This window comes from Macrobrachium rosenbergii, chromosome 52, assembly GCF_040412425.1.
Source record: "Macrobrachium rosenbergii isolate ZJJX-2024 chromosome 52, ASM4041242v1, whole genome shotgun sequence".
NCBI classification, from domain to species: domain Eukaryota; kingdom Metazoa; phylum Arthropoda; class Malacostraca; order Decapoda; family Palaemonidae; genus Macrobrachium; species Macrobrachium rosenbergii.
The window spans coordinates 23,373,858-23,401,236 of NC_089792.1; the positions used below are offsets into that span (position 1 = coordinate 23,373,858).

At 34.6% G+C, this 27,379-nt stretch overlaps 1 protein-coding gene across 1 annotated transcript in view; it reads right to left on the reverse strand.

Moving 5' to 3' along the window:
• LOC136833754 (voltage-dependent calcium channel type A subunit alpha-1-like) overlaps window positions 1-27,379 on the reverse strand; it is a 1,031,224-nt gene that overhangs the window by 132,033 nt on the left and 871,812 nt on the right. The window contains 5 exon segments of the mRNA XM_067095975.1: window positions 1,128-1,292; window positions 2,355-2,556; window positions 3,260-3,403; window positions 6,275-6,535; window positions 24,272-24,289. Coding sequence (XP_066952076.1) covers window positions 1,128-1,292; window positions 2,355-2,556; window positions 3,260-3,403; window positions 6,275-6,535; window positions 24,272-24,289 — 790 coding nt within the window.

Below are 27,379 nucleotides of genomic sequence, written 5' to 3' on the forward strand. Positions count from 1 at the left end.
GTCGAAGTGAAATGTGATTCATTAAACTTATGAGAATGGTAAGACTCAGTAGTAAATATTCTGAACAATATTTTTTAAATATGATCATCGTTATATTTTTCAAACAGTATCTGGTAAAACAGTAAGTATACAATCCTGATAAAACATCTTACTTTTGATGAAAAAAGATTTAGAAATATATGCTACAAAAAACCATATGGTTAAAGAAACAGTCTCTCTTCCTGAAAATATCATTATTGTATGAAGGTTTTATGGGAGAAAAATGGACAGTCCTGTGGAACAGAAACCACATGAGAAGGTGCTTTAGACATCTTATATTTGTATTTTTCCTAAATGTTTTGCTTTCAAAACTCAAAGATCTCATAGTAATGTATGCAAAATGAAAAAGTTTACTATCCTTAAAACAGAAATTATTTAATTTTTAAAATTTTATTTACTTTTATGAACTTCAAAATTTAGGATGGAGATTCAAACAGAAATAAACACCTAAAAATAATTTTAACAGCTATGTTCTCAAACTGATAAATACTTTGTACAGATGTATTTAAATACCATATATAGACCATAGCCTCCAGACCTCTACACCTGACTATCTTCATCAACTTGTAAGATAATACCTAGGTTACCAAATTCTGAACGAATTATACTGAAGGCACAGATTCTGAAATTCATTTTTAATCATTCAGAAGTCACTATCAAATTGGAAACGTAACAAAATTCCTCACTGAGTCTCAAATTTTCAGAAACAAAGATAATGCTATCCGATGATGGAATACCAATCTTATACAGTTTACAAGAATATTAAAATTACCATTTTACTTCAACAGTTATTGCTAATTTCTTTCCCTCAACATTCAATTCAAACTGAAATTATCTATGAAACATTGTGTGACAAGAACAGGTGGCCTCTTGTTAAAATGACCATAGAGCCTAAGGTTTTTGTTCTTGACATATTCAAAGGACTGTTAATCTACTCCTAATTCAAACATCATTCACAAATATTGCGCCTCTTTAGCAAATCTGGAATTCTCAAAAAGAAAGTGAGCAAACCTGAAAAAGAATTTTCCATGTATGGGTTAGAGATTAAAAGTTTAATCATCAATCTTTAATGGTTAATGTCAACTTACCTTCATCATAAGAAGAAGTGTATTGAGCACAATGAGTAACATGATGAAGTATTCAAAGGGTGCTGAAACGACAATGCGCCAGATCTTGTACTTGAAGCTGTCATGATCCTTAGGCATATATCGCTCCAAAGGCTTAGCTTGAATGGCAAAGTCTATACATGATTTCTGTAAGAGATGAACAAAGATGCGTGAGCCGTGGTAGATATGAATTCTATCTATGAAAGAAGAAGAGGTTTGGTTGACAACCTTCCCATCATAGGCCACAGTCCATAGAGTTTACTTGAAAACTGTTTTGTGTATTTCATCATTCTCCACCTAGAGATGATCTCTCTCAGCCACGTCAATATGTAGTCTAAGTTTTTACCACTGAAAAATAACCTAATGGTAACAATGAATATCACTGTCACTAAAAGGACTACCTGGCCTCTGAGAAGTACATGATTAAAGAGTCTCCAGAACGCAAGAATATTATTGGGATAAGATTGTTTTTTATGGGTAATGAATCAATGAAAATACCAATTTCATATATAATGGCAGTTAATATATTAGCGAGAAAATGACAGAAAATGTGAAACTGCATCCATTACTAAAAATAAGAGAATTATTATGTTTTAACTAGGTGCTTAAATAACAAGGCTATAGGAGCACTTCTAATGCGTATGCCTACCATCATATTTTCCAAATCTGAATTACACAATGTATGCAAGCAATTTTTTAATTTCTCTCAAATGATACCAGTTCCTTAACATTGCAAATGATCTGGGTAATGACCATCACAAGATGTAACAGAACTGATACGGCAAACTGAGAGAGAGAGAGAGAGAGAGAGAGAGAGAGAGAGAGAGAGAGAGACTTTCGTGACCACAACCTTTAGCCAAAACAAGTACTTCATCTCCATAACATGCATAACTATGTATTTATTGAGCTTTGAGTACGGAGATTTCATGATACAAAACCAACTTTAAAAGTGTAATGAATACTACAATCTTTGGTTATTCTGCCTTATATGGGGAGAAAACCTGAATATCGTTAAAAATACCTTTATGAAAATGAAACTCAACCTAAGAAGGGTACCTCAGTGCGAAACAGCTCATCAAAAGTATATGGATGGAGGCCTGTGGTACTGGAGAAAGCTAAAGCTATAGCAAGCATTCACTGAGTTCTGAATTGTCGACAACAACAAGATGCAAATTAGAAACGCAAGATGTGCTCTCTACTCAGTCTCACCTGATTTTTATCCAGCTCTCCATCCTGCAACTCAGATTCTCCTTGCTCCTGAAACGTGATGATGATAAGAGCAACGAAAATGTTCACGAAGAAAAAAGGAAACACAATGAAGTAAACGATATAAAAGATGGACATCTCCACGGCGACTTCTGGCTGTGGTCCATGGTCCTCACGTGTAGCTGCCATTGAGTTCTTGAGCACTCTGGGGGAAGAAGAAAACGATCCCGTTAGTGACAAACGACTCTGCACTTACCCTGAAGTTTTCTGGAAAGTACAATGTTCAAAAACTTCTTGAGAAGAAATAGCCTAGTCTTGATTGAGCTGAAATTTAATCGTTAATACTCTCCTAATACTCGGTTACTAAGGAAGACACGCCATTACCTATCTGCCGAAGGTAGCACTTGAAGTATATAAAGGCAGAATGTTAACAAAATCAAAGATAAAATAAAAATAAATAAAGGGCAATCGCTGAAGGTAAAATACGAAGATACGATGCCTTAAAGGACATTTACAGTTTGTCAAAAGAACTCATAAAAAGCCTAAAGGGCGAGTTCCAGAAACAGAATTCTTTATGTCTTACTTGAATTCCTTGACATATAACCATGGTAAATTTTACTTTGAATTGGTGAATATATTGTTTATTTTTAGTCGCCAGTAAAATTTATATCACAGTTTCTTCATTGACATATCTTACACCCAGGAAACTGTGAAGTTTAGTAGCTTAAAATTCTTATTTTGTCAGCCATAAATATAATGAAGACAAATCTAGGAAGCTACAGGATGAATATATGTATCTTCAGAATCCACTAGAAGAAATTAACTTTATTTTACAAAATCAAGGCTCTCAATTCACACGACACAACACAATGACACGTGACGCAACTATGAATTACATGTCCACTTACAAAGGCCACCCTTCTCCTGTTTGGACAGCAAAGAGGGTTAACATGGCAGCCATCACGTTGTCATAATGGAAGTCCTGCTGCCGCCATAACCTTGGTTTTACTTCTGGTGGACGCTCGTACCCTTCGAAGACGAAGAACTCACCCCTGCAAGATTTTTTCGATTTTAGCATCGGGACAAATAAAAGATTTGGTCTTTCTTATCATCAGGACAAATAAAAGTTTTTTTTTTTAACATTGGAACAAAGCAAAATCCCGTTTTAAACATCGGGACAGATAAAAGATGTGTATCTACTCATGAAAATCCCGTCTTAAATGTATGTTAGAAACTGAAATCATGCTGTAGTGGTCATGGTCGCTTCTTTTCTAATTGCAAATATTCGTATAAAAATGTTTCTTTGCTGAAAGACTCTTAAATGGGTTTCTTAAAATCATTTAAAAAAATTTATGACAAGAATGGTCCAAAAGAAATAAATGCTCCCTTAAATGAGTTCAAAATTTTCTTTATTCGAATTAACTATGATCTATTGCCAATTCAGCGATTCCAAATGAAAGACAAATTAAAACTGAATAATACAAGGCAAGTTGGAGAGCAAGACAAGTGAAATTTAGTATAATAAAAAAATAATAAATGAAACTGGAATTCAATTTAAAGCAGTTTTATCACGTACATGGGTAAAAGAAAAGTGAAATTAAATCAATGAAAAGAGAATACCAACAAAAGTTTTCTTGTACTACAGATGTTTTTCTTTAGTTTTCCTTTTGCACACTCTCATCTTCCTTTTTATTCATGTCTATTCCCTGTTTGCGTATCATTTTTACAATACCCATCTACTGTCTGTCTATCGATTTGAAAAACACATGTCCACTGAACATCCTACATTCTCTGGGATGCCAATTCTCCAAACTTCTTCGACTAATTCCCAAAATTCATTTGTAAAAGTTGAAGTCTCGTGCATATACAGCATTCAATGAACCCTCATAAACATTTTACCACTGTATACAAAAGCAGCCTGGTTCACTGTCTCATGTTATGTCCTCTTATTCACAATCAGCATCCACACATCACTTACATGAAGGAGAGTTGGTTAAACAATCCCTTCATGCTATCTTCTGTAAACAGTTTAAGTCACTTTCCATTCTTTTACATCCACTTGCTACCATCCTAGTTCACTGTTCTGTGACTTACCTTTTATCTTATCCTATCATTATCCATATTTACTTCCAAATACATTAATGAATTAATAGCTTCCATTCTTCCACCATATACATCAGCATACACTGCTCCATCTTATTTCCATTTACACTTTCACCTTTATTGTTGCATAAATTCAATTTCAACTTGCCCTTGCAGACGTAAGTTTCTGGAGTTTCTTTTCACTATCCCCAATGAATACTACATCATATGCAGACATCAGACACTTCACAATCCATTCACAATCTTGTTTCTTATCCCACACCTTTACACTTACACCTTTGCACCTTCTCTAACCTCTCATGTCTCTCCATCCATAAAGATATTAAAAGTTACTGAGACACAATACAGCCTTGTTTCACACCCACTTATACACCCAACCAAACATTCTCCCTTCTTTGGATTTTAATACACAATTTACTCCCATCAAAAATGGTCAATGGATCTCAACAACCTACCTCATATACCATACATCGTTATCAACCTTCACATTACCTACAGTCCCCTCTACTAGGCTTATCCTGGCAAGCCTTCACTTCATCAATAATCTTTAGCTAAAGGTGTCTTTACATTCTTCAGTGCCCTCAACACATCCTCAACATTCACTTCCACACGAGCTATCAAGCTTACACTATCTCCTTCCTCACTTGTGTCACTGACCCTTGCATCTCTTCCATCTCCCACAGTCAGCTAGTCTTTAAAATACACGCTCCAATGACTGAGAACTGTAGTCACTTCAGATTTACATCTTTTATTCAGATATTCCTTTGCCCATGAACAATTTTGCTGCATTTACTTGCCAGTACAACTTACTCTCCATTCAGTTCTTGCTCATATACGCCAGGCCATCCAATAACAATTGACTTACTGAAGCGGTAGGCAGTGGAACTACCTGGAAGCTAGCGCCTGGAAAGTGCCAACTGCTTGGGATTCTAATAGACTATATCCAAAACGGACAAGTTGGAGCATTACATGAAAATGGGAATCTAACAGATGTGAAGGTTTGCCATATTCTTTTAGGTTTAACGTACTATCTGGTGAGGATGAAGCTTCGATGAATGTATCTGGATTTAATTGTTCTCATACAGCTTAGTGATCAAGCAGCAAAATATCTAAGTAAATGCATCCAACAGTTGATGCTTGCAAATGCCTACCAGACAAAATATTAATACTAAAAATTTTTTAAATGTGAGATTATGAAAATAACCAACAAGATTAAGTACCAATATTAAGCTGTAATATAAGACTGTTATATTCCTAACTATTTATAGTAATTTTATGGCATTTATCAATGGGCTTAAGAATGAAGACTGGGTTTTCTTATTAAACATGCAGCTATGCTCAACTCAAGATATGGAAATAAATATATTTAGTAGACTAAAACCTCAATAAAGCTGGCCTAACCAGACAGAGGAAATTTCTTATAATCAATAATTTTAAAACCACATAAAATATTAATATACAAACAATCAAATAGCAAAAGTGTTGCTGAACTGCAAGTTTCATAAAAATAAGGGCATCATTTTGTAAGTGCAAGGATAAGCTGATATGTTAATTTCACAAACCTTACAGGGTTTAGCAACTAAAAAGTCACAATTTGCAGGGACTACCTTTTGATAAATTCTTAGCAATTAATCTCTATGCTTCTTGTTACTTTGCTGATGAAACATACTTTTCCCCTGAGTTTAAAATGGCATATACAAAATACAGGCCCAACTGTATGATCACAGACTTATGTTCTGTGCACTACCAAATAAAGCAGACCCTGATACAACTCTGCGCCCTGTTTAGAAAACACTGAAAAGAAGCAGAAACATACTTACTGACACTGAGCTCTTTCATGCACACTTTCATCAGTGCAGTAGAAAAACTTTCCATTAAACAGTTGTACAGCAATAACAGCGAAGATGAATTGGAATAGTATGTACACTATGAGAATATTGAACACATTCTTAAGGGAGTTGACAACACAATCAAACACCGCTTTCAATTTCGGCACTCTCTTGATGGTTTTGAGCGGTCGAAGCACACGGAGCACTCGGAGTGACTTGATGGTGCTGAGGTTCTGTCCAGTTGTGCTGCCCCTGTATGCACACACCACAAGCAGATCATAGTTAGCAAATGAGCCGCTGCAAATCAACTCAGAATTTGTGTACACAAGTGAATGTTTCTGATTAAAAAGTATACTTTTTTCACAAAAAAAATCATGAGTTCACTCTATAACTCTAATGGAAATTCTTTGACTACAAAAAGGCCATTAGGAATAACCTTGCTTTTATTGCTTTTGCGTCTGCATAAGTAAGACTAAGTAAAAGTCTTCACTGCACTGAGTGCAGATCCTTGAATAAAAACAGATTGCAAAACTGAAGTGATACATAAAACTTGACAACTGAGCTTGACTACTACAAGGCAGGCGTTAGGGAGAAATAACAATTCCCAAACAAATCAGTGCACATGTAAATAACAGACTACTCCCTGAGGCAAGACATTACAAAATACAAATATACATGTGGCCACAGTAAGAATATAAAATGATTGGACATGTTGTCAAATGCTTCATAGAAAGTGTTGATAAGGTTTGTAACGATGGTTATGTCGCTTTCATTGTTTCATTCTGAGTTACTTGGTAAGCAAGTGTTGCTATGGAAATGTTCTGCTTTAGTTTATTATTGCATATAATTTTGTTCTATGGATTTCACTATATTTATCAATCATATGTCTACTCATGCAAAAATAAAGTTCTTATTCTTAAGCTATAAAGACTACAATGAGCCACTTGCTGAAAATATGATAACGAAAATACATAAATACATACATACACACATATATATACACATACAGTATTTCAAGTAATTACATATACAGTATGTGCATATACATATATATTAAGAGAAAGAGAATATAAAAACTGATTTCATTTATATATATATAAAATAGAGAGAATATGAAAACATATATATGTATATAATGTATATGTATATAATATATATATATATATATATACATGTATATAATATACATATACATATAAATGAAGGAAGATATAGCATATGTAACTCGGAGCCTGCTGGAGGATCGGATACGTAAAACCAAGAAGGTGTCGGTTAGATGGCATGGCAGAGGTGTAGTGGCGTTATGTCCCCAGTATCCAAAAAGCACAAGGGCACAGACGTGATTCAAGCAGTATGCTTGGAAGGGGAAGGAGGTTAGGGGCTAGGGGATGGTTCCAATGCCATTACTGAGAAGCCTTCTGAGCAAGTGAATGAAGTGGTATCTGCTGTGAAAATGTTCTCCAGAGGCGGTTCATCTCTGATCCAGCAGAGGATGATTGTGGCAGGTCCTGTTGTTGAGTTCATCCTCGCGTCACCATCAGGAGGTGGTTAACGAGAAAAACGAGATAACAGTCAGTGACCTGATAAACCAAGGAGGCAATCCATATGCAGATAATCCCACAACATAGACTACCACAGAAGGCTCACCAGCAGCATTATGACCATACACACACACACACACTGTCAGTGACCTGTCTCTTGGTCGCACTTATGTGCTTACTGTGTACTGAGGCCATTGCATTGTAACACCTGCTATGCTCCATTGAACAAGCACTTTCTTGTTACGGCTCTACCTTCTAAACTACGCACACTCTGCTCACCAACATATTGTCCTAAATTCTTTCCATATTTTGATCTGGTAACCATATCTTCAACTCATCTCTGTATTTCTGACCTTATCATACTCCTTACTCCGCGTCATATAAAATGGAGCCTCTTCATTTTTAGCAAATTCAATCTTCTTCTCTAACTGAATTTAACCAAACACATTTTACTTCTCAGCATTCGCACATTTACTTCACATACACCTCTTTCTCTTCCCAACTCTTCACAGAATACCTGCTGCCTCCTTATCATCATGTATTTCCTCATCTCTTTTCTAACCCTGTCATTACCTGTTACATTTACACCTCAATGCCAATATAATTATGTACTCCACGGCTTTCAATCTTCGCCCGTCCATACACACGTTTATTACAACACTTTCTGGCTTTCATTTAGTTTAACAACATTACCATCCCTAACATTCATTTTCTTTTTTCTCCTCTTGCAAACACCTTAAATTATCTCATCAGTCTTTGAAACCTCTCCTCACTAACTAACTAATAATGCGTTCCCTGCAAACATCATCAACTGCTCCGCATTACAAATTTTAGTCCTTATTCCGATTCTACAAACTTCTATACCTTGTGTCTAAAAACCGTGCATATACACTTCATATATATATATATATATATATATATATATATATATATATATATATATATATATATATATATATATATATATATATATATATAATTTAGAGAGAGAGATAGATAGAGAGAGAGAGAGAGATAGACAGAAATATTTAGAAAGATAAGTAGACATAAAGATAGATAAACAGATGTGTGTGCATATATTATGGCACTAATATATAAAGGCATGTTTGTATATATATCGATATGGAATGAATCTATACAAACACACATGCTCACAGAAATGTGTGTACATTTACTATATATATATATATATATATATATATATATATATATATATATATATATATATATATATATATATATATATATATATATATATATATATATATATATATATATATATATATATAGCACATGTACCAAAAACTCTACTTATATCCATAGCTTGTTTACAATGAAGAAGCTGACTTAACAGGAAAAAATTCTATAGCCATAAGTTTCCGTACTTATTTTTTTACTCTTTAGTAAATCTAGGAACATAAATGCTAAGTCAACTTCAAAAATAAAATATTGCTCTCTAATTTATCAGAGTTGTCTGCAACACCAACTCCATTTTCTACTACGTACTGTAATACATTTAGAAGGCTCTTAATTTCTTAAAAGTAAACATAAACACTGTGAATATCCTAAAAACTTTATGTCTATTATAAGCAAATATGTTTATATCGGTTAAATTTAGAATTTTATTATATATTTTTAGTTTTCCAACTGAACACAAAGCAATACAGTAGTGAGATTTGCACTCTAGTTTCTGATTTTACCATAAGATTTCTGCAGTGAATGAAATATACCCTACAAATAATCATTTTATGTATAATTTCATGCAATGTGTGAACCATATGTCAAAGTACACATATAGAAAAATGTTAGTGTAAAGTGCCCTACGATTCCTTAAATTAAGTATTTTGACATTAGTTACTGTAATTATTTTAATCTAAAAATCAGATATTTCATTATAAAACCCAAAAAATTCACACAACTGTTTTCAAAAGTGTACCAAATATGACTGAACAGAAAGAGATAAGGTATGAATTACTCAATCTGAGTATTTATCATTTCTTTCAGAGATGAGAGCGTTCGCAGTAAAGCGACATATCCATAAGAGGAGAAATCGTTTTACATACAAATTAGCAATGGTATTCTTTCTTTTGCTTCGTGAAAAACTTCTGAAAGATAAAACAAATAAAGATTTATGTTGGCAAATTCTCAAAATAAAATTTGTATCCATCTCACTGGCTGTTTTCTGTTGTACTACATAACATTTCCTATCTTAGAAAACAAGTGAAGAATTTCTAGTTTCGGAGTTATTGACAGACTGTGGATGTGCTTTTGCTGTTGGGTGTGAGTTATTCCCAAGTTACAGTGAGTCGATGTCAGTGGGTTATTTGTGGCTTACTAGTTAAAACAACAAAAAATAATTTTATATATATATATATATATATATATATATATATATATATATATATATATATATATATATATATATATATATATATATATAATGTGTGTCGACTGTCTATCACTGTATCTAAACCAGAAGCCACAAGTTCGAATCCTGATCGGAGCTAATGCATTCATCAGTTATAGTTTCCACTGGATGTTCTTATTTCCACGTAAAGTAAATTCGATTATGAGTGATGATGTGATGTTTGTGGTTTAATATTTGTGAATATATATATGTATATAAACACACACACACACACACGTATATATATGTCTATATGTATGATATATACCCTACTCCCAAGAATTTGGTTATCACAGATTATTGCAGCAATGCTGTTCGAGAAGATGACAAATCCCGATGATGAAATTTACTAATGTGTAGGAAGACTAAACCATTTGAATCATGTTTGATCCAGTAATCATCTTAAAGTAAACCAAAATTATGATACGGCACCCAAGAGCTGGGCAAAATAGTTCAAAATATAAACTGTCCTGAGTAATATACAGTATATTGATCATAAGTACCAATTAATTAACTGTAAGTTTTCTGGCATCACAACTTCCATGGTCACTGACGCCGATCACAAACAGCAATGTTAATGGGTTAATTAATGGTGTTGGTGTGAATAACTTTCATGAATACATTACATACAAACTTTAAAACAGGCTCAATGCTTCACAGTTTACAAACCATAATTTTGTGTGCTGTCACTACTGACACCAGTTGAGAATGAGGCTGAAAACAAAATTATAGTATGGAAGCTCACTGGGTAACAGGCTTTTGGTTTATAGTAAATTCAGTGTACATGTTCTCATAGGAAGAGAGCGCTGATTCAAGAAATCATTATGGTATTTCAATTTTTATGTGTAACATACAATACATGGGATTTGGAAGAGGACATTTCATTGTAAAACTATAAATTTCCTTTCCATGATCATTTCATGTTTCCACTCTTGTTCAAGAGTGATTTGCTTTTGGATTTTATAATTAGTGCTTCTATATTCTACAGCCAAGATTCTAGGTTCCTCTAACACAGAATAAGGGAGGTTCTTTGCATCAGAAGGTCTTAGAATATCCTTGTACATAGGACCTCATAACTGAAAACTTTGTCTCTCCTTCTAAACATATGATACGCTTTTCCTTAGGACTAGATACTTCCTCTATGTGGCTGGCTAACAGGCTATGCTGAATGGGCATTTTCTACTTAAATATACAACTTTTCTTAGTAAGACTGGAGAAATTTATAGAACATTAGACAAATTGATACCCTATTAGTTAAGGAGTAGTGGCTCTACCTCAGGTGTAGAAACTAATGTATTAAAAGACGAGTTAAGCAAAAATATAATTAAACCTACGTGAAGGTAGTAGTAGCTGTTACTCATAGCAAAAATTAGAACTTGACTGATTCAACAGAATAACTTATTAAGCTTATTTCTCTAACCTTTTCTGGGGAATGTGCCGTTAAAATCGTTTTCACGGTACCAAGTATGTAAGTATTTCAAATCGTGTTAAACCATGATTTCATATCAGTTCCTACTCCTAATGTTTTTTGCAATCATATTGTGGAATGGAATGGAATATAAAATTTATGCCAAAGGCCAAACACTGGGACCTATGAGGCCATTCCGCACTGAAAGTGAAATTGAGAGTAAAAAGGTTTTAAATGTGTAACAGAAGGAAAGCCTCGCCGTTGCACTATGATACAATTGTTAAGAAAGCGTGGAAAGTAAGATGGAAGAAAGAGAATGTGAACGAAGGTACAGTAAATGGAGTGAAAGGGGTCACGGCTAAGAGCCGAGGGGAAGCTGCAAAGAAAGTCAAATAATATCTACGGTGTATTGCTTGGGGGTATTGCGTAGGGGGTTAGTGTCGCCAGTCCCTCTGCGGGGACAATTATGTTGTGCTTATGGAAAAGATTAAACAAGAATATGATGTGTCAGATCTATTTTCCACTTTGTCAGCAAGAAGGCTGGATTAAAACTGAATCTGATACTATCAATCACCACAGTCACTGATTATATAATTAATATGATGAAACTGAGGCTGTTGTTGGAAGGATGCAAGGGTTGTCCCCAATAAAGTCTGGGAGATCTAAAAAGCATTCCTGCTATGGTGCAGTTTCACACCGCCATAATTTTATTATATTATAGTTAAAACATATTAAATACATTATAATGACATGACCCTCATACGTTTTATCGTAGATATTTAAACAATTTCGACAACTACCCAGTTATTCAATCATATCGCCTTGTACATCCTATGTTCTGTAAAGTGGTGATGCGACTTTGACAAATTTTGCCATGATTTAGAAGGCATGTAACTTGTAATCAGTTACAATGAGTTTATGTGTGCAACTAGCCAAGGAGCCCGAATGTTGAAGTACTGATTATATTAATAATTAAGTGTGACCAAACAAAAGACTTTGAGCCTTATGACACGATCAAGATAAAACAGAGAACTTGTCATATTTATATAAAGCATTCTTGGCTAACTTTTCTGAAGCTCACTCTTGTAATAAGCTGTCTTCTAAGGTCTGACAATGATACTGTTTTCATCCTATATGATCAATGTATGGCTGCTTCTACATATTCTTTCTAAACAGTAATTTTTAATTCATTCTTGTGATAGCATTCAGTAAAATAAGTCATATAAGCATTATGCAAATGTCATACCACTATAACCAAATCCTTAATAAGCAGATGACAACTACAGTTTCAAATGAAGACACAAGATGCTTTTAACAATGAACTATAAAAAATGTAAGTTTCCAATGGTCATCAGTTTGTAAAACATTAAGAACTGACTTTGCATCTGCAAACGATGTCAACACAGTGATATTCAGTCTTGTTCTAGATGACCTTATTCCCCAAAAATTTCCTCATTAAGATACATATTTGCATCGTTTTTAAATTTCATCACTTACAGCACTACCATAAAATGATAATCATGATAACATAAAGCATAAGAATAAAAAAGTTTTGAGCAAAAAGATCTTTCCCATCCCTTTGTTTCAAACAATTATTCATCACATGGCACTTTTACCCCCAAAATGTCAAATATACTCTGAGCTTCTCAAAAAATGTCATTTTACAGTATCTTGTGGTTTTGGGGTCTGGCAATGATACTGTTTTCAGACTAGTAGATTACAGATGTTACCCAGATAGATGTCAAAATAAAAACGTTTTCTACCACCACCTGAGCAGTCTCTTCACATAACTACACTGCAGGTACCTTAAAGCATTAACAAGTTAACCAGAGAGCCTCTTAAAACTGTGATAATTATGTTTCTAGCCTCAATCACAACTATCATTAGCAACAAAGATGTGTGCAAAACTAATATTTTTACCTAAGGATGAACATACGATGAGAGAATATAAAATTTTCTTTCAGTCATTACCACTGTACATTCGAGCTAATTTTGATATTCTTTGGTTGTATAGCATGAAAAAGACAAGAGGTCCCTTTAAAAGGATAAACCTAAAGGAGGTATCATTCAGTGACCAGCTGCCAAAAGCAAAACAGGGAACAGTACCGAAATCAAATACAACTAAGAGCTTTGGCTGAGAATCAGAAGCAACTGGGCCCAAAGTAATACAGCACGGAATGCAATACTCAATGCCCAAATTCAGTCTTGATGTAAGGATCAAGATGCTATGACTGTCATACATTTTATAGCCAGAAATGAAGAGAAACAGGTATTTGAATAAAGCTTCTACTATGCATTTTCTCTGATGAATAGGGGTCTGTTCATTTAATGTGTCATCTGTATACAGGTTCTTATCTATTGTGCTTCATTCCATCCCTCTAACTTAGTCACTATTTTCTATATAAGCTCCTTCACATTACTGATTCACACTTTGTATTTTTCATTGTGCTTCCCTGCACGTTTTCTAAACACGACCAAGCCATCAAACCCTTAGCTACTCTACAAATTCAACGGTACTTATCACATCAGCTCTCTCCTCTTCACTTTCACTTTGCAATCTTTCTTGCAAATATGTGGCCAAGAGCCAACTTTGTATCTTCGTTTATGCACCATCCAACAATTTTTATTTTTCCCCTTTCAAGCCAGACACATCTGTGCCATACAATCAAATTCAAGCCTTTTCGTTAAATTCCACATCCTACTTTATATTCTCTTATAACAAATACCTTCACTCCATTTTATTCAATCGACTTTTATTCTCTTACAATAAATACCTTCGTTCCTTTAATCAAACAACTTTCACTTTCTCCCTAACATTTGCCTTTTCTATCAGTTTCTTTCTATATTTGTCCTCGCTGTTAATCACGCCTATAATCTACTTTCATTCATTTTCATAGCTCACCATCAGTTCAGTTTTATATGAATTCATCTTGAGCTTTCACTTTTCCACACTTTTCTCATCGCAAATCCCCCCAACTCTGTTATAGGCATAAAGTTCTATTTACAGAGTAGAGCATATAACCATTCTTTACAAGCAGGCATGAACTCGTTTCAAATCAAATGTAAACTTACTCCTACATCACATATCTCAAGTTTGAAGAAGCCTTTGTCCAGATGGAGGATGAATCTAAGTTAAAAATGTGCAGTACATACAAAAGCACACTAATAAGCAAAACTATAAAACCTGATCCAGTATCGTTGACAAATACAAACACCGTTTGAATGAGAGTATCAAACAGAGGTTATCTCTGCTATAAAGTACAGTATTTTATAATACACAACTTCATCACATTGTGAAGTTTAATACCTCAAACAAGAACATACAGCATGTTTCTTGTTTTAATCCACAGAGAGGAGAAAATGATTGCTTTCTATAAAGCATATCCCACAGATTACATATTTACTTCTTGTGGTGTTGAAGAATAAATACATTTAATAATGAACTTCACTTGTTGTGAATGTGGTAGAAATTTATAATTCATGGTACTACGTACAATTAGTAAACTTACGATTTAAATCTATGTTAACAATCCCATCATAACGCAAAATTCTCGAAAAAAGAAGAAAAACCTAGCAAAATTTCAAGACTAGACCACCTACAGGCAAAAGGAAACTCCTCATTATAGCTAATTCACCTAGAAAAACCATTCACACCATAACCAGAGAAACAGCAGTCTTTGGATAGTGTATGCATATGTTTGTGCCTAGATGATTTTGGCTTCATAAGATTTTAAAAATTAAAAACTCTATGCAACATGATCAGATATTCACTACGATGACCTTTGCCATAGCAATACCCATGACTGTGTATTTGCCAGACAGCAGAGACAGCAGTTTTGTTCCACTAGGAGAGAAGCCAAATCGTTGTGCCCAATATCATTTACATGTTTAATTATGCAGCCATGCACAAGGTCCCTATGGTTGCATAAGTCTACAGGTAGCAATCAGAAATATGTTACCTGGCTGATGGTAATCAGTCCCCTTTCAGTACCACACTGAGCATATTCCAGGCAATTTTGGTTAGCTGAATGTGTGCAAACGTCGCAGTGAATTGTGGACAGTTGCATTATAAAGAATAACTATTCTCATTAGTATGTTTAGTGCCAAATCTGTGCCATGTGCCAAATCTGTGCCATGAGGTTTCCAAGCCTAAGTAGTTACATAAGATCAAAAGTTAGCTCTTGAAGTCATGCATGATGTTGTGTGGCATATTACTGTAGACAAGAACGGGTTATTCTTGGCTTCTTACAGATTCACCAAGACACATGACAAAGTCATGGAAGAGATGGAGAAAATCTTACTTATCTGGGTTCAAGGTATGAACTGGAGGCAGGTCAGCTTCTCTGCCCAGATGACAGCTTCTGAAGGCCTTATCTTTGTTTGCAAACAAAGGGGTTCAAATTACAAGGTTTGGGCAGCATGAGGGCTTTAAACAGAGAGCTACTGTTCACTTCATAATGACATCAAGAGAAGCTGTGCATGCTGGCAAGGAGACAGCCAAGATGTCTCTGGGTATCCTAAAATAGCAGTTCAGGATGATAGTTAATGTACCAATAAAGTTTTGGCCTTGGAAGAGGAGGGCCTTTATTGGGAGATGTCCACCAAGTCTTTGTGACCAAGAAGAGAACTGTATCAAACTTGTGTTGTTCTCCAAAGCTGAAGGAGATATGAACTGATGTTCTTGTTGATTTGCCGCTTAAGGAATTCACAAACACTGAAGGGATCCACCAAAGAGAAGCTTTGGAAGCTTTGGGTAATCTGGAAACCAACTCACAGCAGGCAGACGATGAAAACAGTTATCAACCAGGCCATAAGCAGTAGACACGAAAGAATCACTTTCCCAAAAGTTTCCTCCTTCTTGTTGATAACACTCTACAGTGTCTCAACGCCATAGGAAATCAATATGACAACACTCAGTATTGTTATTTCCTTCCAACACGACCTCCATCTTCCAGCCCAGAGACCAAGGGATCATCATGATATTCAAAACTTATTATCATTAGTGTACAGTGAAGAGTTTGGTCCAGTTTCTTAACTCTAGTTGCTGACAAGACATTCATGGTCTACTGGATAAACTATAACATTACTGTAGGTATGTGACCAGCTTCATCACTGATGCTTAGGATGAAGGGTGTACTCAATAAGGTAGTCTGGTAGAAGATATAACCTAAATGTTTTCACAATTTCAAGAGGCATCAATAGCATTCATAAGGATACCATGAAATAACTCTGAGGTTGGTTTTGACAGAGAGGGAGAAGACCATGGTGTTGAACTGCCTTGAGAGTCACAATGGCAATCTGCCCAAAGAAGAGTTGATGGCATTCAAGTAAGGGCATGTAGTGGAGATTAAAGTCTGTTCTTGGTTGAAGAGGTAGAATATCAAAGTGTTATCTTTAGGGTGGCATCAATCTTGCTAAGAATGACCCTAACACCTACAGGTGATACAGCAGTGTAACGGTCCATTTGGCCCTTCAGCTATACAGTAAGATGTTGGAAGAGAGGAAGTGATGTACCTAGCAAATGATGACTTCAGTATTTTTAAAACCTCTTCCTGCAGGCCATCCTTCATCATTCACTCCCTCCGCTGCTGCTCATCTGCACTCCCATCAACCTTCTGTGTCTGGCCAAGGACATCTGCTGTCTCATCCACTGTTTTCATCTGCAACCTTTTCACACCTACCATCCTACAGAGGAACTGCCTCTCCTCTAGCCTGCAGTAGATTCCAGCAGCCTGCTAACCCCAACAGTCCTCCCTGTCTCTCATTACCGACTGGGCTAATAAATCTAGACGATGATGACAAATTCTAGCAATACTACACTCTATTGGGAGGGAGGAGGGCAATAAATGAGAAATTGGGTGCTGCCTGGCGTCGTGACAACGGGTAGGGGGAACAGAGTTGTTGAATGTGGTTGGATTGGGCATAGGTTATGATGAAATTAGAATATTTTTTTTATTTGATTTTCTAGGTAAATTTAGAAGGTGGCTGCAGTCACTTGGAATGTAACTGTATTTTTCAATGTTTTCAATGTTATATTCAGAGAATTCCTTAAGGAAGGCGTTTATAGATTGATCATTTGATATTAAGAGAAATTTAGATGATACCCAATTGTATTTAATTTGAAAGCTATGTAAATTTAGGGTCAAAGGTAGAAGGAATGCGACAACTTGGAATCCATCATTGTTTTTCCAATAATTTAACATGATGGAATGCATCCTAACTTTATGTGCAGGGACTGCTGTATTTTAAAATAGAAAGGAAAGACTAATTGATTATAATACAAAGCAGAAGTAACTGTGGTAAAAGTCAAAAGTATATTTCTTAAAAAGTTAATTCCCCTTTAATAACGTGACTGGGGTAAATATAAAGATTGTCTTGACCTGATGAAATCTATCATTATAAAATCTAAGCACAGCCCTTAAAAACTCATCTTACACTAACAGCTTATAAACTTCCTAGATGTACATAAAGAAAAATAGTAAGTTCGTTTTGCTATTAAGTTCACTTTACTAAAATCAAACAAAGATTTCCAAAAGTGAATAAAGGCTAATATAGTAAAAAACAGATAAAATATGACGACGGTGCCACAAGCAAAGGAAAGAGGAGATTTAGCTAAATAGTCAAGTATAGCAAAAGGTGGAGAATAAAGCATCAGAATAAAGCATCCAGCTGGTTTGCGACTGAATAACAAACCCTTTAAAAAGAAATGAAATCTGGCCACCTAGATAACATACCAGTAATTACATATAAACGAAATGCTATAAAATTTAATGTATCTCATATTTCAATTTATAAAAACTGAAGCACAGCAACAAACTGAAGCGAAGAGCATGAGTTAATAACTAAAATCAAGAGTCTTAAACCGTAAATAGTAAATAAAGCAGAACTGATAAAATGGTCAACATTACCTGTGGAGATACAGATGAGCATTCAAGAAATAGATCAAAGAAAGAAAATCCACAAAAGGTTAAAAATAAATTCGTAAAATTAAAAAATTCTACCTCTAATTTAGACTAAAGTACGATGGGTATCTATCTATATGACTATTTTAACATTTTGGATAGGAAGACTCTGAATTAGTATTAGTAACACAATTGCTGTGGAATTATTCAGCTAGCCCAAAATATGTTCCAGCTAACTTTGGCAAGATAAAGCAGTTTCTGTGAGATTTGTCCGAACTCATTACCCAAAGTTAATGTTCTGTTTTATACACTTTGCTACCAAAAGTTTGTATTGGCAAGATATCATATTATTTAAACAGTCTCTGATATCAAAGGGAATAAGTTTAGTCTGGTACACACACACGTATGTATGTATGTATGTACTCATTACAACTTTTAAGTTGTGGTAGTTTAAGTTAACTGTTTACTGTTTTATACACTTTGCTACCAAAAGTTTGAATCATGGAAACATATGATGTACTAAAGAAATTTATCATACAATGCACAACTACTTAAACAATTAAGTAAAAACAAACCAAAAAGTCGTGTGGCATGAGATACTGGATATCAAAGTAACTTAAGACGTTTTTCTTAATTTTTATAACAGACTCTTTCATTCGGCTTATTTTTAATATTGTTTTTTAATTTCTGTAGGCTTGTTTTTCATTGTATTTAATTAAAGTACCCGTTACAGTACATTCTGAGTGCATACACACAGCACTCGGTCTACTGGTAGGCCAATTTTTTTGATACAGTATGCATTTAAAATAAGAAGACATAATAAGGTAGTTATTTAATAACTTATTTAATTGTAATATAGTGTTTTGTATAAAAGACAAGGTTGGAGTAGTGACTGGTGGTCAGGAACGGATTAATCCATTTTCAGTTATTTCTTATGGTCGAAATTGATTATCGACAAAATATATATTCCTTCTAGAACGGATTATCGGAAACCGAGGTATACTGTATATATATATATATATATATATATATATATATATATATATATATATATATATATATATATATATATATATATATGTATATACATATATATATGTATGTATGTAAGAACTGTAGCATTCTTCTGTATGAAGCGAGGAAGGAACATAGATTCGATTCCTGGGCAAAGATTGGTGGAACGATATGCTCTATAAAAATCTTAATGTACATCTGTTGACCTGAGCAGTGAATGAGGTTCCTGCTATTTAGATGACAGCAAAGGCACACAACCAGTGTTGAAAAGCATGGGGCTTACAATGTCATGTCATGCCAAAATACTTGCTGAGAACAAGTGTATTAACACCTGGTGCTACACTAGTGGAAAAGGGCATGTGGAAGCGTAAAAGATTGGGGTTTATTGCAAGGAACCTTGTCTGTATCTATGAAAGGTTTCGGCCTTTTCAGCTGCTGCTGCTAACACAGCAGATACTGCTCACTGTTCTACCTCACAACAATCACAACTACACCATTTATGTCATTATGGAAGATAACGTCATCTTCCCTTGTACTGTTCCTCCTGATCTCTTTACTACAGCACACTTGCTCTCGCCTACCTCTGAAGGGAACCCATCAGAAACCATATGCAATTTTCCTTCTACAATGAAGACGGCAACTGTTCTAGGCTCAAAATCTTTAATAAAAGGACTCTGCCCCAATAACAACTAATATGACCACCATGACAATAATAACTGCACCTCAAGGGTTTGAATTTCCTCTTAACTTTTGTTTTTATGGAAAGAATCCAAATATCCATCTGGGGAAGTCCAAATGAACTGACAGTATTGATCAACAAGGTAAGAACCACCTTGTTAAACCTGACTAATATTTTTGAGGACTGACAATTCAATAGTTCTGGGCAGCAAGCTATACCTATCTGGAAAAAGCTCTTGATGGTGCTCCCTCTGCTGTGACAAATTCAATGCAAGATGATTTTGCTTCAGAAACTTGCACCCTCATCACATATTTTTCCTAATGGAGACAGATCAGGCCCAAATCAGCCTTGATTTTATCCATCCAAATACCCATGGGGAAGGGTCAAGCTAATAACAGAGATCCCTTTAGCTCAGTTAGAGGATGGAAAAGGCATGCATTTTGGAGGGCCTGCTTTTAGAAACTTCACATTCCACAGGATCTGAATCTTAGCCGTGGCAAAGAAGTGTCAGAGCCAGTGATTGAAAAGAATTTAATCTTAGTGCCAGTGGATGGAAAGAGTGAAACAGTGTCTACCATCACTCGTTTTATCAAAATATATGTTTTTATGTACTAGGTAAGTTTCATATTCCATTGGATTAAAAAAAAGCACAGAATTTCAACAATAAGCCTTTCATTGCTTCCAACATGAGAGGGAGGTGGTCATTTAGAGCATGAAAAAACTATCACTGATACATGCCTTAGCCACCATGGAAGACATTTTTCTACTTAGCAACAGAATAAGACAAATCTTGCATGACGAGGTGATCATTTTGGACCAATTAAAGTAATCACATGACGAATGAGCAATCCTTATGATACAATATACAATAAAAACTTATGAATGGTCTGATACTCATACTGGGGAAACAGAATAAAGAAAAGAACAATATGAATATAAAAGAACGATATGCAAGATATTCACACTGGGGGAAACAGGGAAGAGAAAAGAGAAAAGAACAATACTAAAGATATTCACACTGAGGAATCAGAGCAGAGAAAAGAACGGTACAAAAGAAAAGATATTCACACTGGAGAAACAAAGTAAAGAAAGAACAACATGAAAGATATTCACACTGGGGAAACTGAGTAGAGAAAAGAACGATAAGAAAGATATTCACACTGGGGAAACAGAGTAGAGGAAAGAACGATAAGAAAGATATTCACACTGGGGAAACAGAGTAGAGAAAGAACGATAAGAAAGATATTCACACTGGGGAAACAGAGCAAAGAAAAGAACGATAAGAAAGATATTCATACTGGGGAAACTGAGCAAAGAAAGAACGATACGAAAGATATTCACACTAGGAAAACAGAGTAGAGAAAAGATCGATACGAAAGACATTCACACTGGGGAAACAAGAGTAGAGAAAATAACAATACGAAAGATATTCACACTGGGGAAACAAGAGTAGAGAAAAGAACGATACGAAAGATATTCATTTGCTCCAAATTATCCATCCATTTGTAGGTTTGCGCAATGCTAATATAATATAATTCAAACATATTACTAAGACACTGCATTTATTCAAGTTTTTTCCTAAAGGAATTTGGTACCAGCAAAAATTTGGAAGGGTGCCACATGGAAAGGTTTACCAATCTCCAGCAAGGATGAGAAGGGTTTAATTATATGAAGTCCCCAAAAGGATTTTTACAACTTATCTCAAGATGGGAAAAGCAAATCAATATCTGACTGAAAAGAACATCGTCTTTACATAAATATTCTGTTGTCACAAATGAGGAACTACTTCAGAAGGCGTCACAACTGCCAGCAATATAAGAATAAACAAATGCTGCATATGGGAAAAAATTACCACATTAACCTAGTGTAGATAATCTAATGTAAGGGCAGCGCTGAAACCCAGTTGTGTCAGCTAGCAACACTGTCGCATAGCTACTCATACCACAAGCACTGTGGTATCAGTAAAACTGATATAAAAAAAAGTCGGTTAAATCACTCCAGTTAACTCAAAGTAGCTTAGCACACTGCCTACCTGGCAATGATGAACACTGCTGCATATCAAGAGGTGAACAAATCAATATTGTTAATGCAATATCAGATTTGTATATTCATCTAAAATGTTCATAAAGTTCAAGTCACACAAAAGTTAGAAAACATTAAATGGAAAAGATGATTTGATCCAATGATACGACTACTGACAGAGATACTGGAAGTGTGAAGGCTTATAAAATCTATGAGTGATTTAATGAGGGGTGTCCTCTCTGCCTTAACCAGCTGCCATAAATGATCGCATGTGCAGAAAAACCTCAAATGAAACCCACTAAAATAACATCTAGCTCTGTATCTGGCATTTTTCTTCAAAGATCCAGAATACCATGTACCAACTAAGTACATTTGATGCCATCTGGTCCTTGCCTTATCAGCAGGTGATATCACCATACCGCCTTGAATGTGAGGACTCACACACAGGCACGTGGAAATTTGACCTTCAGTTACCTAGAATTTTTTTACTACTCTTATTAGTTTGTGAAATCAAGTTACTGAAAGAGGGAGAATTATATTGACATAATATGTGTTTGGTACTCGACAAAAAGCACAAGTAGAAGCTTTCATTCACATAAAAAAATGTATAATCATTATTATGAATGGGACGTTATTGCTACTATTTCATAGTTCTTAGTACTTTGATTTTTTTTAAAGTTTTTTCTTTACACGAAAGGTTCAGAATTTGGGATACAACATTTGTGTTGTATTGCAATCATTAGTCTATGGTTTGCAAGCATATACAAACATTCATACTTAATATAACAACATTATTTTCTGACAAAACAATAACACCAGAAGCCAAGACAATAGTAATATTGGAGAGTATTTGCCACTTTCCCCTTCAAATCCATTCTTCCAGTTTCATGGATTGGGAGGGGTATAAAATTGTCAAGAGGAACAAAGCTTCAAAAACATCAATATGCGATGGGAAGGAAAGAAAACATGAATCACGACAAATAAGAGAACTATACATTAAAAGAAAGCATTTCATTTCAAAAGCTGTGCTAAGAGCTGAAGTTCTCTTAGAATGAAGATTCACAAATGCAAAAGTATAATAACCGCCATAAAAAATCCTCCACACGTGCTCATGCTTATGTGTACACACATGCTCACTGCCATGCACACATACACACTTGTGCACACATACTTTTCTACCTTTCAAAACAGTAAAAGAGTGAAGAGTGAACAATTCCTGTCAACTTATAGTTCAGTGTAAATGCATACTGCTTTACCTTGAGTCCTACAATAAATTTCATCTTATTCTGTATACAGTATAATTGCCTAGGAAGAAATACATACTGTTGTGTCGTATATAGTTGCAAATCACCTAGAGAAATGTACTTGTTATTTGTCCTCTGGCTGCCCAAAACAGATTTATTTGTGTGTTTCGTTGTCTTTGCATCACTGTACAGTATAAATGAATGGTAAAACCAAGAAGAACATGCATCTCAGCAGCACAAGGCAGCATTCTACAGTCCCTATAATAAGGGGCTCTAAAAATCTAATTAAGGTCCCCAGGAGTGCCCATGGATACCTAGGCACCCTAAATGGGGCCTTGAATCATTTTAGTTCATCAGTCATCATTATTCTTTAGTATTATCATCTAAAGCATGCAACTATATAACCCTTATTTTTGTCTCATCTTTGGAGTTGTTTTACCAGTTAGAATAAACCTTGTCCAGGAGAGGTTTGGTCAGTTAGGAATAATTTTTCCTGTTGATTCTTATAGTTCAACTTTCTACTGTCAGTACAGTATTATGCAAGTCTTTATAACCCAAACCTCTCATATTATACCTTGTCATGCTCCTTTAAATATTGGCATAGCAATGAGCAGAGAAGCTGATGAGTAAAATGGTAAGTTGCAAGGATATTGAAATAAATCATGGTAATTTGTATCAAGTGCAAAATGCATACACCAGGGATCATGGTAAATAATATGATAATAGATAAATCCTCTCACTAATGGTCATATCCATGGATGCCTCACTTACTTCAGTTGTAGGGAAGGTCTGCAGAGGGAAAGAAGTTATGAGCAAATAAACCCTCAGAGAAAACCCTAGAAAATAAAACCTAACAAATATAGGCAAAGCAGAAAACTATACTGCAAGAATATTCAAGAACATGATTAGTCAATTTCAAATATAAAAGAAAGAAAAAATGTGGGAATTAAAATCTACATAAGGAATATATCATCTACAGTAATGTAAAAATTTGGACATTGCTGAAAATACAAAACCAGGCAATGAAGAACTTAGGACCTCCTAACTTACTCCTTATTTTATAACAATAAACAAAACAAGGGTCAAGAAAACCTTACAAGATAGAATAATACTTGTACATAAATAAAAACCACACACTTATGAATTAACGACATTTCCTTAATACTGGGGTCATCCTAAATTAAAATGCTACCAAAGGTTTATATCTTAAGACAACAAAACTATATACATCTTGGAAAAATCTATAAGGGTAATAATAAAATTCTAATATGACTTCCCAACTGACTGAAAAACATCTAATTAGGAATAAGAAGCATTACACCCCTATACACCTTCAAGTTTAACACTGCTCAGATTGATGCCATTCAGATGAGACATACAAAAAGATTTTATCTACTCAATATTGAAAGGTTCTTGAGTTATGGTGCATTAGATCTGCCACGTTTTTAAAATAAATGCTGCATGATCAAGGCAGCAGAAAAATCCGATATATCTCCTGAGCTGTTAACACTTTAAAAACACTGAAAATTTAATTGTAATGATCCTGTATCCTTGTAGGTATACTTCATTTATTCTTTCCTTGGTGGACATTCTTTTAGTTAGTAGTCAATATCCACTTCTGAACACTAATTTGGACCATATTTTTTATAAAGTAATAATTTTCAGCTCATTTTAGTTATTTGCAAAAACGAACATATACTCTTCAAAGTTTCTGGCTGAACGTAGTTAATACAGCTCAAATTCAATGCACTGAATAAAATGCTAACTAATATTCTTTCTCTTATGTTAGAAAATATTCTACACTGATCCTCTTAAAATTCAAAGAATAAGACTGCTTATAGCTTGACAGTCATATAATCACTCAAGAAAGGGTTCTCCATATACCATTCAAACATTTAATAACTAATGTCTTTAGAACATTATCCATGCACAAAAGGTCAAGCCAGGGTGACATTCAATATTTCAACGCTAAGTGAGAAGATCTCATAGAAATGCGTACAGTGAAAAAAGGTTCAATATAAAAATGAAAGCAAAATTTCAGGAGATCCATAACACACTAGCGCTGTTACAACGTTTTATCATTAGTATTTTTAAGGTCTCAAGAGGAATTTTGTGACAAACATTGAAGTGAATGTATATATATTATTCTGCATCACTGTCAGCACATCTACTGATCTCTGCACTTTCAGATGCACCCAAGCATTATAATGATAAATGCAATAGATACAGAAATCCTTTAAGATTGATGTGTAATTCCATACTATGGAACAAATGGGGAGTTATCTAACACGATCAATCTTCAGAAAGGTTTCACACGAAATATTTAAATTTCAAATGTAATTCTTCTCCCATCAGCTTGATACTGATATACGATGGAAACAACAAACATCTAAATGTTACAAAAATGGGAATCATTACACTGGTGCTATTTAAAAAACAAATAAAGTATCCTTACAGCCTAAAAGATAAACATTAAATAATGAAAATAATGGCATATGAATAACAATTAAACGACATTCCACAGCGAATTCTGCGGGCATCTCTGAAAATAAAGACTATTAGTGTAATTTGGTCTGGTCACATTACTGTATTATTTTACCTCAACCCTTTTGCAATATTGATTGCAAATTAAAAAAGTATCACCATGACTCCATGGCTTCTTCATTCTCCAGTCGAATGACAATACTGCAAAACTGTTGGCATAAACTAGGCCGAAAAAAAGAAAAAACGTGGAATGGGATATGACAGGATAAAATCATTCTCATTTCTGATATCCAGAAGATCTTTTTATAATAAGACTTTAAAATAAAGCCACTAAACACCTACAACTATGCATTACAGAGTTAAACTAAACAAATCAATTATCTAGAGGAAAGACCATTTGTGGTATGAATCACAGTAAATGAAACCCATTAGAGGGGGCCACTGCTCACAGAAACATAACCAATCCTGGCTTAGGTGCTTTTCCCATTATAATATCATGCAAAAATCCCTCTATGAAAATGTAGCAGATTTTGATAATTTATTAAGGTGAATGATCATTATGTTTGGAAACAGTAATTCCCTGATTCCCATTTAGTACTGTTAGCAAAAGGCTTAAAATATTCCACATGCTGCCATGGAACAAATCTCAAGACTTATCTTTGTAAAAGCCATGAGTTTATGGATCATCAGATAAAAGAACCAGTTAATCCCATTCCACTTTAGGCTGTAAAGAACTAGCAACTGTAGGAAAACTGAAGAGATTTAGTAACTTTTGGTCTTTGCGGGGGAAAGTGAGGAATCTAAACCGTGTTTTATTATCAAGACATTTATCACCGGATCATTTCTGTAAAATGAAAATGAATAAAGCATTACTTCATTAAACAGCTTTCATTTCCCATTCTCTGGGAAATGACTTTCCAGCCACTTCAAATATGACAATCCTCTGTTTAAATGGACAACTAAACTAAAATCTCAATTACAACTACAACAGACGTCCATTCATTTGGAACTTCTGAGACCGAACATATTCAAAATTATCAAAAATTCCAAATTACTTAGGTCACATCCTCTCAGTTCTTAGTGTTTTATTGGTCACCTACATTCTTATCAGTAAATTACAATGGCATTGCCTTCTTTATAACCAAAGTGTATCCATATCAAATTAAAATTCCCAGGCATTTAAAAATGTGTATTACAACCAGTTCACCTACCCTCCCAGATCTTAACATGTTTTACTGGTCAACCCTAATAGATTTATATCAGTAAATATCATCGCCATAGTTATTATTATTACAACCAGTGTATATTCATACAGTATTAAGGCTGTAGCTCGAATCATGTAATTAAACTCTCAGTCACTTCCTAAATTATTTCTACAATTGTACCAATCTAATT